Source organism: Chlorocebus sabaeus, chromosome 1 (genome assembly GCF_047675955.1).
Source record: "Chlorocebus sabaeus isolate Y175 chromosome 1, mChlSab1.0.hap1, whole genome shotgun sequence".
NCBI lineage: Eukaryota > Metazoa > Chordata > Mammalia > Primates > Cercopithecidae > Chlorocebus > Chlorocebus sabaeus.
In genome coordinates this window covers 106,464,607-106,485,005 of record NC_132904.1, presented here as the reverse complement: position 1 = coordinate 106,485,005, position 20,399 = coordinate 106,464,607, and the positions used below count along the sequence as shown (strand labels likewise).

Here is a 20,399-nt window from a genome sequence, read left to right as displayed (position 1 = left end):
TTCTTTAATCCTTCTCAGCGCTTAATGTTGCCATTTGGCAGTCTAAATACTTTATTCCTAGTTGCTCCTTCCATTACCTCTTCCACCAAAAATCAAAATTCCAAAAGGGATTGGGTGTGGTGGCTCACACCTATAATCCCAGCACTTTGGGAGGCGAAGGCAGGAGGACTGCTTGAGCCCAGGAGTTTCAGACCAGCCTGGGCAACATGGCAAAACCCCATCCCTACAAAAAATTAGCCAGGTGTGATGGTGTACATCTGTAATCCCAGTTATTTGAGAGGCTGAGGTGGGAGGATTGCTTGAGTCCAGGAAGTCAAGGCTGCAGTGAGCCAAGATAGTGCCATTGCACTCCATCCTGGGCAACAAAGACAGACCCTGTTTCAAAAATATATGTATACATTTCAAAAGGAAGATCAGTGAAGGTATGAAGATGCTTACATGACTACAGTAATTAAACATCTATATGTGAAGGATTTTTGAGGAGGGGATGTAAATGTAATGGATATTATAAGGATAGCAGTCCTAGTATGTTCCTGGCCTGTGGACCTCCTTCCTTATCCCTGCACCTTTCCTCCTCCATGCTTGTGTATGTTCACATGCATGAGTGTTCACGTGTATTTGTGTGCATGTGTGCATGAGTGTGCACATGCACTGAAAGATGAGGATGTGGGGAGGATAAAAGCAGCTTACCCTATTTCTCACTTGCAGAAAAAACTTTTACTCCATTAGATTTGGTAATCAAAAAGCTACTGGGGGCCAGGTACAGTGGTTGACGCCTATAATCTCAGCACTTTGGGATGCTGAGGCAGGAGGATGGCTTGAGCCCAGGAATTTGAGATCAGCCTGGGCAACACAGGAAGACTTTGTCTCCACAAAAACTAAAAAAAAAAAAACCAACAACAAAATCAGGCAGGCCTGGTGGTGTGTGCCTATACTCCCAGCTACTTGGGAAGCTGAGGTGGGAGAATCCTTGAGCCAGGGAGGTTCAGGCTGCAGTGAGCCGTGATCGTGCCACTGCTCTCCAGCTGGGGTGACCAAGACTTTGTCTCAGAAAAAAAAAAAGCTACTGGGGAAGCAAAGATCTCGCAATTAGACAAATGAGTCAAGTCTTCAGAACTGGTGTTTCTAAAATAAGTTACTGACTTTTATTTTACCTTCTAATTCTGATTTTTTTTTGAGATAACACAAAAAGTTGAGTAAGAGTCTATCACACATTGAAGAATATGAGAACTCTATACACTGTATATAGGTTTATAAATTATTTCAGGATTTTGATCATATGTAAATCCATGTTGAACTGTCCTGCTCACATTAGGTGTATACCATCAAATAAGTATCCAATCTAGTAAAATGCACATTCATTTGCTATCAAAGTAGGAAATAAACAGTTATGATCCACCTGTTATTTTGAGGAATGCTCAGGCCCAAGACTCAGCACCTGGTGGCACACTTGCCAAAGTAACATTCTGGCTCCTGGCTGTCACTCAGGAGTTCCAAAGTGCCTTCTCCACCTGCCACATCTTCACTCAGGTGCCAGCACAGCACGGGATGATCTCGAAGCTAAGCTGCAGCTGCCAGCCTGGTATGTGCTTCCCAGACATCCAGGCCAGCAGTACAACTTCCCACCTCAACCAAATCCACAAAATTAATTTTGTGAAGTTTTTTCTTATAAGCTGATTCCTGATTTTTCTTTAAAAATCATACTTTAAATTATACTACCGACACTCTGAAGCTAGTCTTTCTTTTAGTACAGAATATCTTTCTAATTTGGAGAATCCAAATTTGCCTTCAAACATTAGCTGTTTTCTGTTCCCTACTCACGTTCTATTCCAAAGAGGGGTTTAAAAGACCTGAGGATCAGTCAGAGGCTCTCTCATTAATGTAACCAGAAGAACTGACAGAACACTCAAGAGTAGGAAACCTAATAGGAAATAAAAGGGCAGTGACTTGATGTATTAGTTGTCTGTTCCTTGTCTTACAGGAATCACTAAAATTGCCACCCTTCTCCACTCTCAAGAATGTGGAATAATCTCTAATTCCACTGTTCCTATGGCAGTTTATTCATTCCATCCATAAGCAGGACAGGAAAGAGGAGTTAATTATTATTTCCAAAGCTTTAAAATCTTGAGTGTGAGGGTGGAGAGTATTCAGAAGTGCTCCTGGAAATACTATTACACCGGTAAAAAAGAGTACAGTGGGGACCATGGAAAAGCCACAGGTGCTGGCTCAACTTCCAATGCCCAAGAAATCCTATAAAACCCATAGAAAGGAGCATACCAGGGCCAATCAGTGTGGAGAACTATTAATATTACAGGGAAACTCCATTTAAGGAACTCAAATACTTTTAAAACAAACTAGGAGAAACACGTTTATTTTGAAAGTTACACCATCCCTGTCCTTACCCAAAAAGGACAAAAAGCCCTGACGACCAAAATTTTATTTCTCTTATCCACAGGCCTTAAATAACGATGATGGTATTAAATTCCAGGGTTTAGCTGTTTAAACAACAACAACAACAACAAAAGCTACCCCTGTATCTCAGGTATTCACATAATAATTTGCCGTGGGCTGCTTGACTTCAAAGTTGAGATTCAGGCAGACATTTGTGCTAAAATAACTTTTTCAAGGCACTGAGGAAAAACTCAAACCTGGAAAATAGAAATAAACTGTCATCGCATAAAAATGAGAAGTTAGAGGCAGATGGAAAGCCAAAAACAAACAAACCAACCATCTAAAAATCCTACTATCTGTAAATTAAAATGCTCTTCCAAATAACTGTAGTTAAAGAGAAATAAAAATTACAGACTATTTAGAAATGAATGACAATAAAATTATAGCCTATAGGATATGGCCAAACTGATAGTCAAAGAAAAATTTATGTTGTAAACATATCTAATAGAAAACAAGAAACAAACTAAATAAAATATTTAAATTGGAAGGGTTAAAATGAGCAGCCAAACCAAACAAAGGTGAACAAAGGCATAAAATTAAAAGCAGAAATAAATAAATTAGGAAGCAAAATTAAAAAGTAAAACCCATTAACAAAATGGAAAGCTGGTAACAAATGATGAAGGAATGAATGAGTGAATAACCTCCAAAAAGTATGACCAGGAGGTCAGGGAACTCCACAAATACATAACATTACAAATGTAATATTCAGTGAGACGAAAGGGATGCTTAAAGTGTGCCATTTCTGCATAAATCTTTATGCCAATAAATTAAAAACATATAATCAAAGCTGAGTTGGGAAGAGGTTATAAATATGAATAACCATGGATGGAATGAAAGCTTTATTAAGGATTTATATACTCTATTCCAGTCCTAACAAATAATCCTTTACCCATAGATTCTGTGGACATGCTATAACAAAACTCGAAGCATCTAACAATCCCTGTGTTTCTTAGATGATCCTACGACACTAAAGATTGAAGGCATCCCAACTGGTCTATGAGGCTAGCCTACCTGTTGACAAAGCCCAACAAAGACGGCACCCAAACTAACCAAATATATGAACAGATTAATCTTATATGCAAAAGCTCTAAATGTAAGAAAGAAATTATACAGTATATTCAAATTATAATAATATACATTAACCAGGTAGGTTTTATTCTATGATAACAGATTCCCTAATATTGAACAACTTTGTTAATTCAACTTGTTGCATGTATTGGTTAACAGCTCTTAAACTGGATTGAGTGTGGAAGATGAAGGAAGTATCAAGAACTTCTAGATTTCTTATTTGAGTGGCTAAGAAGGTAGTAACATTTAGACTTAGAAAGGAACAGATTTAGAGGGATAAAAATTCTGTTTGGGATAATTTTAGTTTCAGATACCAATAACTATCCAAGTGGAGCTGTCCACAAGACAGCAGTGTACAAGAGAGAAGTCAGGATCGGAGATATAAATATGGTAGTCATCAGCACATGGATGGTATTTTAAAATATAGTATTGGATGGACTATTTTGGAAGAGTGTAGAAAGAGTCCAGGAGCAAAATTTTAGTAACCTAAGAATAGGAAGACATTACCTAGATTTGTGAATACCTTATTTTCATGTAGTATATATGCCACTAAACTTAATCATTTTTTACATGCTAAATTAGGACTTCCATACAAAAACTATTTAACAAAAACCTCATGCTATCACGATGTGGTTTGTCTGCCAGCCTCTGAAAAGCTCCATTTCAATAGCATGTCATTTTCAGTGTTTGCAAATTATTTGAATCTTTTTTGAGAGAGCAGGAGCTTTCAAACAGTGGTCTTGCAAAGATATCTAAGGAGCCAGGTAAGGAGGGCATAAAGATCATGATCTTAAGACTGCATTAAGGCCAGGCATGGTGGCTCATGCTAGTAATCACAACACTTTAGGAGGCCGAGGCAGGAGGATTGCTTGAGCCCAGGAGTTCAAGACCAGCTTTGGTAACATACTGAGACCTCATCTCTACCAAAAACAAAACATAAAAAAAGCCAGGTGTGTTGGCACGCATCTGTGGGACCAGTTACTTGGGAGGCTGAGGTGGGAGGATAGCTTCAGCCCGGGAAGTTGAGGCTGCAGTGAGCCATGATCGTGTCACTGTGCTCTAGCCAGGGTGACAGAGAGACTCTGTCTCTGAAAGGCTGGGTGTGGTGGCTCACACCTGATTCAGCACTTTAGGAGGCCAAGGCAGGTGGATTGCTTGAGCCCAGGAGTTTAAGACCAGCCTGGGCAACAGTGCAAAACCCTGTCTCTACAAAAAAAACGGAAAATTGACCAGGTGCGGTGGCTCACGCTGTTATCCCAGCACTTTGAGAGGCCAAGGTGGGTGGATCACCTGAGGTCAGGAGTTCGAGACCAGCCTGGCCAACATGGTGAAACTCTGTCTCTACTAAAAATATAAAAATTAGGCAAGTGTGGTGGCAGGCGCCTGTAATCCCAGCTACTGGGGAGGCTGAGGCAGGAGATCTGCTTGAACCTGGCAGGCAGAGGTTGCAGTGAGCCAAGATCGCACCATTGTACTCCAGCCTGGGCAACAAGAGCGAAACTTTGTCTCAAAAAAAAAAAGGAAAAACTAGCTGGGTATAGTGGTGTGCGCCTGTTGTCCCAGCTACTTGGGAGGCAGAGGCTTCCGTGAACTGAGATCATGCCACTGTACTCCAGTCTGAGTGACAGAGTGAGATTCTGTCTCAGAAAAAAAAAAAAAAAAAAGACTTCATTTGAATAAATGGTTTTGTATACACTATTTCATTTACCTTTACTCATATTTTATAGATATAGCATAAAAAAACGAACAACAGTGATAAGAAAAGATCTCAAAATTTATACCACTGAGACAAGGATAGAATCATTAAATGGATTGAAATTAGTAAAATTTCAGCCTTCCTGGATTTAAACTGATTGACAATATGTTCAATTAAAAAAGACACCACGTCTTAAATACTGAAAATACATTGTTGAAGATGTTTCATAAAAGATACTTAGGGGTTTAATAATTTAAGGGAATCCCTCTATGGCATGTAAGTCTATTTTTAAGTTTATCACATTTGACCATTATAGGTATTTTCAGAACATGCATATATAAGCAGGAGATACCTGTGTTAGAAAACAAGAAGTCCCATTAAAATCGGAAAAAAAAAGGCTGAATGCCTACTACTAACCAACACTGTTCTCTGATTTCATCCAATGCAAAGAAACAAGAAGAAAAAAGGTATAAATTGAAATACTGAAAAAACCCTGAAAGTATTGGGTCATTATTATAGATCCTGAAAATCACGAGACTCAACTGAAAAGTGTTGGAACTAGGTCCTGCAATTGATCTAATAGTACATTAAAGGGTTCATTCAATAAGGTAGCCAGATGATTACATAAAAACAAACAAATTTCTTTTATATCGGCCACTACCAAGTATAAAATATAGCATATAATGAGGAGACATCACATTCATAATAAATAATGATAGCTGACATTTCTCAATAATTTAAGTGCTTCGATATATACCATCAAATAATCTCTACAATCATTACCATGACCTTACCATGATATGTATTATTATCATCATTTTACAAAGAAAGAAACTGAAGCTTAGGGACATTTTATAAGAAACTTACCCAAGATCACATACATAACCCCCAAGTGTCACAGCAGGAACCCAATCTCAGTCTCTCTGTATAAAATGAGCTTCTTAGCACTATTATGCCCATTCTTATCTATCAAATGAACATAAATAGGCTGTGTGGGGAAACAGTGATAGGTGCAGAGAAATGAACACATACGTTGCTGATAGAAATATAAATTGGTGTAACTTTTCTAGATGGCAGTTTGCATGACCACATCTAGGAATTTGTTAAAAATATATTCAATAATGTGAAACAGATCTACATATACATTGATCACACTGTTATTACAATAAAAAACTGGTGACATTCTAAAAAAATATTTAACAATATAAACATAATTAAGTTGCAGTACTTAAATATGTTGAATGCCATTCAGCTAATAAAAATAATCTCTTAAAAGGATGTTTAATGACACAGGAAGACTCTTATGATACACTGAATGAAAAGCAAGAACCAAACAAAACTACATATGTATATACTTCTTAAAAAAATGTGTTTATAAAGATTAATAGTTTTTTTAAAAGATGAAAACAAGAATTATAAATTTTAAGTCATCTCTAGGTGAGAATTATAGATGATTTTCATTATCATTTTATGTTTTCTATATTTCACATATGTAATAAAATGCTAAAACAACTCAAAATTTAATCTTAAAAGATAAGCTGAAATAGTCAAAATAATAGAAGTGTAGTTTAGAAAACACTTCCCTCATCTGAAACTACTTTTTCATATGCATGATTTAACATACTTTATGCCCTTTTTTTGTTACCTAAGGCACTTTTCTATCTTAGCAAAAATAGAAATAATGTATTTTAACCTAAAACAGACATTTTTTGCACATTTCATATCTGTTCTAAGCATTTAAAATTACAGCAAAATTTCTTAAAGACTCTAATACATAAGATCATCAGCTCAATGAGGCCATCAAAGAAAATGATGCTAAAGATTTTTTTTTAAAGTGTAAGTCAACAATGAGGAGACAGCCTCAACTATACGGGAAAACTGTTCCCTGTGAGAGCATAATAAAAATAAATTATAAAATAAAAGCCAAGATTTGAAACAGATTAAATCACAGAATAAGGATAAAATTAAGCCCACATAATTTTGAATAGGAAATGAGTACAGATGACTAAGAACAAAGAATAAAAACTAATTTTAGCTTCACCCTATAAGACATAAAGTAATAGATGTGAAATCTCTTTGAAAAACCCAAAATATAAACTGACATATTAAAAGCAATAAAAGTGAACTTGATTTTATATCTGGCTATTTCAATGACTCAGAACACAACTAAGAGCCAATGAATAAGTAGAAAAGCAAAACAAAATCTCTGTCCAATCAAATCAACGGACACTGCTAAATCATTTCAGAATATTGAGTGCCTCCTATGTGTCAAGCACTTTTACACTCACTATCTTGAATCACTGAAAACTCTGCAAAGTAGATCATGTTTGATGGATAACAAATCAAAGATAAATTGAGATTCTCACTGAAGGTCACAACCAGTAAATGGCAGAGCTGGGATTCAAATCCAGGTCTACTTGATTTCAGAGGCCCCACCTGTTCTCTCCACACTGTGCAGCCTTTCAGGTCTTCAACCTAGATTATATGAATATCTTATAGCTTTTAATTACTGCCTGAACATTTTATATTTAATATATAATGTTCGCATGTCATCATCCAGGTTCACAATCCACAGCTTAAGTCTCTCCTGCAAATTAGAGGGAGGGAATGACGATGTCAGCAAGGAACAGCTAACATCAAGGAAACAAGACCCCAAATCACTAACATGAATCCATATAAATTGGTTCTGGCCGGGTGCAGTGGCTCACTCCTTAATCCCAGCACTTTGGGAGGCCGAAATGATCCCAAAGTTGATTACTTGAGGTCAGGAGTTTAAGACCAGCCTGGCCAACAAGGCAAAACCCCGTCTCTACTAAAAATACAAAAATTAGTTGGGTATGGTGGTGCATGCCTGTAGTCCCAGCTACCGGAGAGGCTGATGAACAAGAATTGCACGAACTTGGGAGGTGGAGGTTGCAGTGAGCCAAGATCACGCCACTGCACTCCGGCCTGGGTAACAGAGCGAGACTCCACCTCAAAAAAAAAAAAAAAAAAAGAATTGGTTCCTGCTGCCCCCTACCATCTAAAGCAAACAAAAAATGTAACAAGTATTGCTGTTTCACTTAGGATAAATTAGAAACCTCAATAACTTGGGCCAAGCTACTCAACAACTCCAGGCATCAGTCCCATTACCTGGAAGATAAGCAAAACAGTACATACCCAATAGAGTTGTAAAACTAAATTAAATAATTTAAGCAAAGTTCTTAATATTGGGCCTGGCATAAAGTTAGTACCAATAAATGTTAGCTACTATTATCTTTCATAATAAGTGAAATCACAGGCTACACATTATTTGAAAGACGAAAAATATACATGTGTATAAATTCTTTCATTTAAAATAGTTAAAATGTTTTGCTCTTGAAAACTTTAAAGACTACCCTTTTGGAAGATTCACTTTTATAGTATTTTACTAAGAGAAGTAAAGAAGGTTAATTATATTCTTCAAAGGCAAATGTGTATTGCCCCTGAAGAAATTACACGACACATTCTAGGTTAAATTTTAAATGTTTGGGTATCAATTGTATGTGCTCGGCATGTATTATTGTTACCATCTCTTACTCATCCATAGGCATACCTTGGAAATGTTGTGGTTTTGGTTCCAGACCACTGCAATAAAGTAAATGTCACAGTAAAGTGAATATCACAATAGGGCAAGTGATGCAAATTTTCTGGTTTCCCAGTGACCATAAAAGTTATGTTTGTACTACTCTATAGTCTCTTAAATGTGTAATAGCATTATGTCTAAAACATTTACATGCCTTCATTAAAAATAGTTTATTGCCACAAAATTCCAATGATGATCTGAGCCTTCAGTGAGTCATATTCCTTTTGCTGGTGAAAGCTCTTGTCTCAATGTTGATGGCTGCTGACTTATCAGGGTGGTGGTTGCTGAAGGCTGGGGTGGCTTGGGCAATTTCTCTAAACAAGATGATAATGAAGTTTGCTGCATTGATTTCCTCTTCCTTCCATGAAAGATTTCTCTGTAGCATGCAACGCTGTTTGACAGCATTTTACCCACAGAACTTCTTTCAAGGTTGGAGTCAGTCCTCTCAAACCTTGTCACTGCTTTGTCAACTAAGTTGAATTTTTGAAATCCTCTTTGCTGTCATTTCCACAATGGTTCATGGCATCTTCACCAGTAGATTCCAAAATTAAGAAACCACTGTCTTTGCTCATCCAGAAGACACAACTCCTCATCTGTTCAAGTTTTATCATGAGATTGCAGCAATTCAGTCACATCTTTAGGCTCCACTTCTAATTCTAGTTCTCTTGCTATCTGTTCCACATTTGCAGTGATTTCCTCCACTGACGTCTTGAAGCCCTCAAAGTCATCCATGAGGGTTAGAGTCAACTTCTTCCAAACTCCTATTATTGTTGCTATTTTGACCTCTTCCCATGAATCACAAATATTCCTGATGGCATCTAGAATGGTAAATCCTTTCCAGAAGGTTTTCAGTGTATTTTGCCCAGATCCATCAGAGGAATCACTATCTGGCAGCTGTAACCTTAACAAAATATATTTCTTAAATAGTAAGACTTGCAAGTCAAAATTACTCCTTGATCCATGGACTGCCAGAACGGATATTTTGTTAGTAGGCATGAAAACAACATTAATCTCCTTGTAAATCTCCATCAGAGTTCTTGGTGGTACCCTGTCAATGAATGGTAATATTACATATTTTGAAAGGAATCTTTTTTCCTGAGCAGTAAGTCTCAACAGTGGGCTTAAAATGTTCAGTAAAGCATGCTGTAAACTGATGTAAACTGATCCAAGCTTTATTGTTCCACTTATAGAGCACAGGCATAGTAGATTTAATTAATTTAATAGCATTGGGACAGGCAAGGTGGTTCACGCCTTTAATCCCAGCACTTTGGGATGCCCAGGTGGGTGGATCATGAGGTCAGGAGTTCAAAATCAGCCTGGCCAATATGGTGAAACCCCTTCTCTACTAAAAAAATACAAAAATTAGCTGGACATGGTGGTGCGGGCCTGTAATCCCAGCTGCTCGGGAGGCTGAGGCAGGAGAATCGCTTGAATCCGGGAGGCAGAGGTTGCAGTGAGCCAAGATCACACTACTGCATTCCAGCCTGGGCGACAGAGCAAGGCTCTGTCTCCAAAAAAAAAAGCATTAATTCCCAAGGGCCTTAGGATTTTCAAAATGGTAGATGAACACTGAACTCAAAGTCACTAGCTGCATTTGTCCCTTAAAGAGTCAGCCTGTCCTTTAGCCTGTCCTTGCAGCCAGGCATTGTCCTCTCCTCTCTAGCTATAAAAGTCTTAGATGGCATTTTCTTCCAATATAACGCTGTTTAGTCTATAGAAAAATCTGTTTAATGTAGTCACCTTCATCAGTTATCTTGGCTAGATCTGGATAACATGCTGCTTCACCTAACACTCTTGCTTTTTTCCTTAAACTTCATGAACCAGCCTCTGCTAGCTTCAAACTTTTTTCCTGCAGCTTCCTCGCCTCTCTTAGCCTTCATGGAACTAGGGAGAGTTAATGCCTTTCTCTGGAATAGGCTTTGGCTTAAGGGAATGTTGTGGCTGGCTTGATTGTCTGTCCAGACCATCACCAGCAATACAGTGAGAAAGTACAGCTGATATGTTCTCCATATCAGCAATAAGGTTGTTCCCTTTCTTTTCATTTGTGTGTTCGCTGGAGTAGCACTTTTCATCTCCTCACACTTTTCCTTTGCATTCACAGCTTGGCTGTTTGTTGTAAGAGGCCTACCTCTTGGCCTATCCTGGCTTTCACATGCCTTTCTCCCCAAGCTAAATCATTTCCAGCTTTGAATTAAAGTGAGAGAACCTGAATCTTCCTTTCACTTGAATACGTAGAGGCTGCTATAGAGTTATTCACTGGCCTAATTTCAATATTGTTGTGTCTCAGAGAATAGGGGGGCTGAGAAGAGGAAGAAAAACAGGGCAACGGCTGGTTGATGGAGCACTCAGAACACACACAACATTGCTCGATTAAGTTTACTATCTTCTATCAGCAGCCCCCAAAATTACAATAGTAACATCACAGATTACAGATCAGAGATCACCATAACAGATAAAATAATCATGAAAAAGTTTGAAATATTGCGAGAAGTACCATGACGTGACCCAGCAACACAAAGGGAGCGAATGCTATTGGAAAAATGGTACAGACACACTTGCTTGACCTACAGTTGCCACAAACTTTCATTTGTTTAAAAAAAAAAAAAAGCAATGTCTGTGAAGTACAATAAAATGAGGTATGCCTGTACCTCCTTTTGTTTATCATACCCACTACCAGCAGATTCATTTAAAGTACTATATTGCTTTTTGCTGGGCCTGGTGGCTCACGCCTGTAATCCCAGTACTTTGGGAAGTGGAGGTGGGTGATCACTTGAGCCCAGGAGTTCGAGACTGACCTGGGCAACATAGAGAGACCCTGTATCAGAAAAAAAAAAAAAAAAAAGTAACATATAGCTTTTAATAATAAAAACACATTCATGAAGTATGTACTATGTGCCAAACTGTAGAAGAATCAGGATAAAATAATGTGGCTTATAGTGTCCTTGCCCTCAGGGAGCCTAAAGACTACTAACAAGGTAAAAATCCTAGGTACAGTATGGTGTACTATTATTATCATTTTGTACTATCGGTTAATTTTTATGACTAATCTAGACACTAGGTAGTATTTTCTCTATTGACAGGTGAATAGATGAGACAAAAAGCAGTAAAGAAATGAAGAAGAGTTAATTATCATCCAATATGCAGGTGTTATGGAAAAAAAGTATTTTGAAAACACAGGGAAGTGAGCAATTACCAATTACTTTTGCCTAGGACTGGGGGATTAGAAAATGCTTGTGATTTTTTTTTTTTTTTTTTTTTGAGATGGAGTCTTGCTCTGTCACCCAGGCTGGAGTGCAGTGGCGCAATCTTGGCTCACTGCAACCTTCGCCTCCCAGGTTCAAGCAGTTCTCCTGTCGCAGCCTCCTGAGTAGTTGGGATTACAGGCACATGCCAGCACACCCAGTTGATTTTTGTAATTGTGATATGTTTTTACTTAAAAATTCATGTACAAATTCTGCAAAGTGTAACTACAGGAATAAAAAATAATTGGGTGAATATTTACAAAATATTAACCTGAAGTTATTTCTGAGAAGGAGATTTCAGGTGGCTTTTTCTCTGCACTTTGCTTATCTTAACCAGTTTGTACTACCTTAATAATTTAAAGTAGAAAAGTCAGCATTAAAATGAGATATTAATGCTCATCATCAAACTGTCAAGCACAAAATTTCAAAGTTAATACTTCCTGGCTCAAACATGGGATGAAATCAGTACTCTGACTCTATGTTAATGGTTGCACATATCAATATAACTTTTCTGAAAAGCTTTTTGGCATAAAACAACTTAAAGTTTATTCGGTTTTATCACTAATGCTAGGAATCCATCCTAAGAACACAGATGCAGAAAAAGAAATTTCACTGGGCTAGTCAAATAAAGCATTATGATATTACAATATTGGGAAAAAAAATACATGTCTAACTGAAATAGTAGAATGATTAAATAAAACAACACAATGTTAGAAATATTTCTAAGTGTCATGAGAAAATCCTTAGTGTACGTTAAATGAGAGAGCAAAGGTAGGATATCAAGTTCTATAAGTAATATAATTCCAATTATACTGGAAAAAGATGTATCTTTTTAGAACCAAACTCCTAAGAAAGATGATTTCATTATTTTGCTTAAATCTCACAATAGTAGACAAATCTATTGACACGTATTAGGTTACACAGACCTTAACACAGTCATGTGTCACTTGACAAAGTTATGTTCTGAGAAGGAACATAAGATGCCTTTCTTCCTTAGGCGATTTCTTCTTTGTGCAAACATCACAGAGTGTACTTACAGAAACCTCTAGATGGCTATACAGCCTACTACACTCCTAGGCTATATGGTATAGCCTATGGCCCTAGGCTACCAACCTATACAGCACGTTACTGTACTAAACACTGTAGGACACTGTAACACAGTAAGTCTTTGTGTATCTAAGCATAGAAAAGGTACAGTAAAAATGCAGTCTATAAGATAAAAATGGTACACCTATATAGGGCACTTACCATGAATGAAGCTTACAGGCCTAGAAGTTGCTGTGGATGAGTCAGTGAGTGAGTGGTGACTGAATGTGAAGGCTTAGGATATTACTGTACATTACTGTAGATTCCATAAACACGCTACACTTAGGCTATACTAAGTTTATCAAAAATATTTTTCTTCAATAAATTACTCTTACTGTAACTGTTTTACTTTATTTTATTTTATTTTTTGAGGCGGAGTCTCGCTCTGTCGCCCAGGCTGGAGTGCAGTGGCGTGATCTCAGCTCCCTGCAAGCTCTGCCTCCTGGGTTCACGCCATTCTCCTGCCTCAGCCTCCCCAGCAGCTGGGACTACAGGCGCCTGCCACCTCGCCCAGCTATTTGTACTTTTTAGTAGAGACGGGGTTTCACTGTGTTAGCCAGGATGGTCTCGATCTCCTGACCTCGTGATCCACCCGTCTCAGCCTCCCAAAGTGCTGGGATTACAGGCTTGAGCCACCGCACCCGGCCAACTGTTTTACTTTATAAACTTTTTCATTTCTTTAACTTTTGGACTCTTTTGTACTAACACTTAGCTTAACACAGAAACACACTGTACAGCTATACAAAAATATCTTCTTTCTTTATATCTTTATTTTATAAGCTTTTTTCTATCTAGAAAATTTTTTACTTTTTAAACTTCATTTAAAATGAAGACACAAACACATACAATAGCCTTGATCTACACAGGGTCAGGATCACCAAGATCATTGCCTTTCACCTCTACATTTTGTCCCACTGGAAGGTCTTCAGGGGCAGTAACAGGCATGGCACTGTCACCTCCTATGATAATGCCACCTTCTGAAATACCTCCTGAGAGACCTGCCTGAAGCTGTTTTACAGTTAACTTTTTTTTTTCGTATAAATAGAAGGAGTACACTCTAAAATAACAATAAAAAGTATAGTATAGTAAATAAATAAACCAGTAACATAATCGTTCATTATCTTTCTACCATCAGTAGCACAGTAGGTTTGTTTACACCAGCATCACCACAAACACATGAGTAATGCCTTGTGCTGTGACATCAGGAGATAGCTATGACATCACTAGGTGACAGGAACTTTTCAGCTCTATTATAATCTTACACACCACTGTCATATATGCAGTCTGTTTTTAACTAAGACATGATTATGCAGTGCATGACTGTATTTGTTTTAACAGGGACTTAGCCTGGCTAAATTAATTGGAACCCTCATTCTGCTATTATTAATTGTGGGAACTCGGGTAAGTTATTTAACCACATTGTGGTTCGGTATTCTCATCTGAAAAAAGAGGTACTGAAATACCTCTTCATTAAGCAGGTAGTAAGCATTAAATGCATTAATATCATGTAGGGCACTTAGAACAATACTTGGCACAATAAATGTTTCATAGCGTTCCCAACTTAAACCACAATTCAGTAAACCAAGTGACATCTAAGCTGAGGCCTGAATAAGGTGTGACCCAGGCAAAAGGTGAGGGAAGATAGTGTACAATGTTCCAGGTAAGCAGGAAGACCGTGGGATTTTCTACTTATTCCATGTCCACCCTTAGAGATGTGATACTTATCTTAAAGGCAGAATGCTTTGAACGTTCAGATATCTGTTTATGAGTTCTGCTTTACGCTACGTCACCAGGCATAAGAATTATTGTCAGTATTGTAATGTAAAACCATGTATATTATACTTTAGGGGAAATTAGTTTCCATTTTCCCTTAAGAAAGTAAAACAATCCTGTGATGATGCTAAGAATAATTAAACAGTGAGAAATTTGCCATAATGTTAAATGAGTTATCTCTGGATTATGGGACTACAGGTGTTTTAAAATCTTTATACTTCTCTATATTTTCTAAATTTTCCCACAATAAGCACATTACATTTCTATAGTCTGAGAAAAGAGTTATAAAAATCAATTAAAAATTACTCATTAAAAATGTTTGTTGCTTTTGAAAAGTGCTCCTTTTTGTGAACTACACTGCTGTTACATCATTTGCCACGCTGGGCTGAAACTGTCTTTTGATTTTTCTCTTTAGTGAACCCAAGCAAGCTGGCAAAAAGACATGGTCTTTGCCTTCAACTTACCTGGCCAGACAGGATTTCTGTATTGTCCTATTACTGTTATACTTTGTAGAGGAAAGCCTTCTCGTCTTACCTATTCACTATGCATCACTTAATTTTCAAATGGTGTATGTCAACAAAACAACACACGTGATGACACACTTTTTAGAGAACAAACTAAAAACAGAATCCTACTGAGGCAGAACTGCAGAGTGGTTAAGATCATGGGTTTTAAAGTCAGACTGCCTGGGTCTGAACTCCCTTCTGCAACTTACTAGCTATATGACTTTGGCCAAGTTACTCAAACTCAGTGTCTCAGCTTCCACATCTATAAAATGGGGATAATAGAAGCAATGCATAAAGGTGTACAAGGGTTAAATGAGATAATGCATGTAGACTTAGCATGTTGTCTGGCACATCAGTGTATACACATGACTATTACTATGTCACCTATAAAACCAAAGCAACAGTAGAGAATGGATACCACCACAACACAGATCCGAAAATTATCTTTATGCTATCAGATGCCAAAAATTACTATGGTCAGACATTAATCCTATGAAATTTTTAAACAAATCTTGAATCACCAAGAAATTAGAGATCTATTCTGGGGTGAACTAGATCTTTCTTAAAAAAAATCACATTCTTGATTGATCATCATTTCTCTGAACTATTAATTGAAAAACAGCAGCAGAAATTATAATGTGTTTTGTTGAATCTTCACACGTTTTCGCTTTGTAAAATCATGAGATTTCATATGCTGCAGGCCCATGAGGCATATTAGCACTTAAAACACAAGAAGCTTATTTAGAACATTTGGTAGATTTACAATCAAATCCTGGAATCTCAATATTTTAGGCTTAAATTTGGAATCCTGATTGAATTAATTTTCATTATTCACTGACCATCTTATTTACTTAATATTGCTCTAATAAAAACTCTACTCCAAAATTCTATTCGCCACCTTACCCACTCACTAGTCCTGTCATCTGCCCCAAGCACCACATACTGGACCACCCACTCCCTGCTTTCCTGCCAGGGTTCATTGACTCATTTGGAAATGACTCCCAACCAGCTCTACCTACTCAAATCCTCCCTTTGAGGCACTCCCCAGTACCTGAATTTCTCACTTCTTTTTTCACGAAACTTAGTACATTCCACTTAGCATTATATTCTGTTCATAATCTATCCTTTTGGAGGTTAGGGGCCTTACACAGCAGCTAGAGTGATAAGTATTTGCAGAGGGAACAGAAGCATACCAGTTTCAAATGAGCAATAACTGCAGATTAGTGTTATTCTACATTCCAACAGTAAAAAGATACAAACATTCCCTACTGAATATCTTGTTTGTTTCTTAAAAATGTTATCAAATCAGAATGAAAGAATCCTAAATTAATGTAAAAAAAACAATGAAGCAAACTAAGAAGTTATAACAGCAACACTTTTACATTTGTGATAGTAATTAAAATTAATGTAGCAACCACTGTGATCTGCTAGAATGAAGACCTAGTTGTAGAAGGAGAAAAATGTTTTAAAGGTAAAATTTCTATTAACAACTTGGGATCCAATTTTGCAGATGTTGGTAACCCATGAAAACCTAGCTCCAAAGAATCCCATAATATAAAATAGGGTATTTATATATAGCCTGGTCATTAAAACAAAAATTTAGTACAAGGAAGTGACTAATAAAAACTCCCATCAGTATAGAAACATTCCAAGTTTCTGTTTCCTATCCTTTAATATTTCCCATTATACTAAAATAGTTCCGTTAGACTTCCATTATTAAATAAAGGCTAAAAAACACCAATTTGTTGTTTATTTAAAAGTTCATTCTACTTTGGTTATAATGTTTTAAGTACTTTTATGATGACCAAACACTAGAAGTAGAATCTTGTAACTTACTTTGAAAGTAAAATTGACTCTTTCATGTAAAAATATTAAAACATTTTGAACTATGGGCACATAGTCAACAGGCCATTCTATTTTTATGGTACCATCAAGTAGACAGATTTAGGTAACTTGAAATAAGCATGCCAAATTGGAAGAAAACAGGTGAACAGGGGGTCAAGTCTGAACTAGGCATCTTCCTGGGCTTATGACACTAAGATTAATTTTACAAATCTTTGATGAAGCTATCATGTAGTCAAACACCAGAGAACACTAAAATTAAGAAACTGCCACTAAAATCAATTGTATATGTGATTAAAGAAATGGAAGTCATACCCTCTAAATCCTAAGTCCATTAATACAAAAACATTTATAACACACTGTATTTATGACTTCTTGTGGTTCTTGAAAAGTCAAAAATTGTGTTTGAGGTTTATCTCTTGTTTTCCGTTTATAATATGCATTTTAAAAATAGAAAAAACTCAAGCACGTAACAAGTGAAAAACTGAACAACGTTGCCAAATTTCTAAACACACAATACTTAGCTCCAATTATCTCTGCATCTATTCTAAAATGGTTTAAAAAAAGTCTGAATCAATAAGCGCCTGATGGGCCTGGGATACTCCAATACAGTCTTGTCAACCAATAGGAAAACTTTCCCTAAATCTGGATTCGTATTTCATCTCTTTATCACAAAACACCGAGCACAAACCCGGATTGTTAACGGATAACCAAATGGCAAGAACCCCAGACAGAGTAATCAGTACTTGGATGTTAGGGCTGTTTTTAAGGGCTTTAAATGAGACAGCTTAGGGAAGAAAAGCGGGATTCATTTCCCCAAGTTCTATTTGTAACACTTCTTAGTAGGGAGTTAAAAATGTGAACTAGCCGCGCTAAAATGAACGCAGCGTGTAAAAGGGATCTGGACTGGAGCCTGGGGGAGAAGGAGGGACGAGGGGGGAGTGAGGGGCTTTCGCGACGCCCAGCCTGGGGGTGCTGGCGATCTGGATGGCGCGATGGATAGTAAAGCGAATAGCCGGGGCTGGATCTGAGATGCCAAGTGATGCCTCGCCCCACGAGCGCGCGCGAGTCTGAGCCGCGGGGGCAGCGCAGTGTGTCCGTTTCCATCCGCGGCGCCCGAGCCCGCCTCCATGTTCGGGATCTATGCCCCCGGGCGGGCGGACGGGGACCGGTGCCCTAGGCCGCGGGGCCGGGAAGCCCGGCCTCACCTCGCCCGAAATCCCGGCGGGAACGGTGTTGCCCGCGGGGAGGATGCGCCGGGCTTTCCGCTCGGCCCCACCTGAGCGGCGGGAGCTCGGCGACTCGACCTCCGGAGCCCGACCCGCCTGGGCCTGGAGATCACCCGGCGAGGTCGCTGCGGCTCCGGCGCCCTCCACCCGGCGCCCGGGCGCGGCCCCGCGGCCCTCCCCACGACCAGCTCCCCCAGGACCGCACTCTCCGCCGTCCGCGCCCCCTACCCGCTTCCCGAGGCCAAACCTGGGAGCCGCTACCCGGCATGGCCAGCCCCGCGACGAAGCGGCGAGCGGACAGCGGGGCCCGCGGAGACAGCGGCCACCTCGGCCCTCCCGCGCCAAGCCGCGCCCGCCCGCGCGCCCTCTCCGCGGGCCGCAGCCCTGGCGCCCCCTCCCCGGGTTGCACAACTCACACCCCCCACGCGCGCGCACTCGAATCTGTTGCTCAACCTACTTGCATTCTCTTCTCCGCAGCCATCACTACATGCCCTGGAGCCGGGGCAGCCCCGGGGCCCTCCGCCAGGCGGCCGCCTCTCTCCTCAGCCCTGGGCTGCCGCGGCCGCCGCTAGGGCGCGGGGCGAGTGCGAGGCTCCCTCATGCCTCCCGCCCGGCCAGCTGGCCGCACGCCGGGGCTCCGGCTCGGGCGCGCCCGAGCGCTCGGCTCGGCCCTGCCCGCCGTCCGTGCCGCTGCTCCGCGGGCGACAGCGAACCCGGCTCCGCCGCCTCGCTCTGCGCTCCTCGCTCGCCCGCCCGCCCGCAGCCACCGCAGCCGCGCCGCTTCCTCCTCCCCTTCCCTCTTTTCCTTCTCCTCCGTCGCCGCCTCTGGAGCCGAGGTTGGCAAACCAGCACCTGCTGCTGGAGAACGCCGAGAACTGAAACAGGAAACCCCGAGCCAAGGGGAAAACCCGGGAGGCGTGGAGAGGGGTGAGGGGAGCTGCTGGAACCTGTCGGGCTCAACCCAACCGCTGGGGCTGCCCGAGGTTCCCGCGCCGCCTCCCCTCGCGCCCATTCCCTGCCCCGGCCCAACCCAGGGGTCCCGACCTCCCCGTGCCGCTCCCCTGGCCTGGTGCAGGACGGCGCCTGTCCGCTCGGCGACACCTTCTCCACCCAGCAATAACACGGATCATGTCCTGGGCAGTCAAGGAGATCGACGGGCCGCCTTCTTAGGGCAGGTTCCCCGTGGTTGTTTACTTATCAATATTCCGTGATGAGGAAAAACCACACCCTGCATTAACAAGGCCAATAAAAGAATTTAAACAAATGACTGTTGGGATTTCACCCAGGGGTAGGACTTCTTTCAGCAAGGAAATTGGCTTTGATGGAAATGGCAATCAAAGTGTCAAAATCGAGCGTGAACCCCAGATCCATCCAGATCTCTTTCAGGAGATCGGAAGGAAACAGCCCTTTGCACAGAGGTGGGCGCCTGAGTCGCAGGCTGAAAAGCACCGGGAGCAGAGAGTCTCTACTTCTGTGAATCGTACAACACCCAGCACAAACTAAGTCAATGTTTCAGAAATGTTCGAATAACCTTATTCACCCGCCCTTGGAATCATTACCAGGAGCTTCATGCCTAGCCTTGGGCAGGGTGAGTCTGCTTCTGGAGTGAGAGGGACGGACACTGAATGGGTTGTGCCCCTACCATGTGCTACTTGCCAAATAGCCTGCTTTAAATCCACTGTCCCATTTGTCACCACAGTTATGTGAGCTGGGTATTAGAAACCCCTTTATCCATCAGAAAATCGAGGTTAGAAAATGTACCTGCAGTTACACAGCTTGAATGTGAGGTATTCAGGTCTGCTACATCTAAAGGACGCATTTGTTTCACTGGACCACGATTCATGCCTTTGATCACACTTTTCATCTTTCATAAAATTAGCTATTGCCTCTGAATTGTTTTCA

At 40.1% G+C, this 20,399-nt stretch overlaps 1 protein-coding gene across 2 annotated transcripts in view; it reads right to left on the bottom strand.

The window, feature by feature from the left end:
* ZC3H12C (zinc finger CCCH-type containing 12C) overlaps positions 1-19,994 on the bottom strand; it is a 79,038-nt gene extending 59,044 nt beyond the window's left edge. The window contains exon 1 of one of the 2 annotated variants that reach the window (XM_008020774.3): positions 18,955-19,994. In XM_008020774.3, coding sequence (XP_008018965.3) covers positions 18,955-18,978 — 24 coding nt within the window. In that variant the 5' untranslated portion in view covers positions 18,979-19,994. Of the gene's footprint in view, positions 1-18,744; positions 18,904-18,954 lie in introns of those variants that run through there. The other variant, XM_008020776.3, reaches the window with a different exon arrangement.
* Positions 19,995-20,399: the final 405 nt, after the last annotated feature.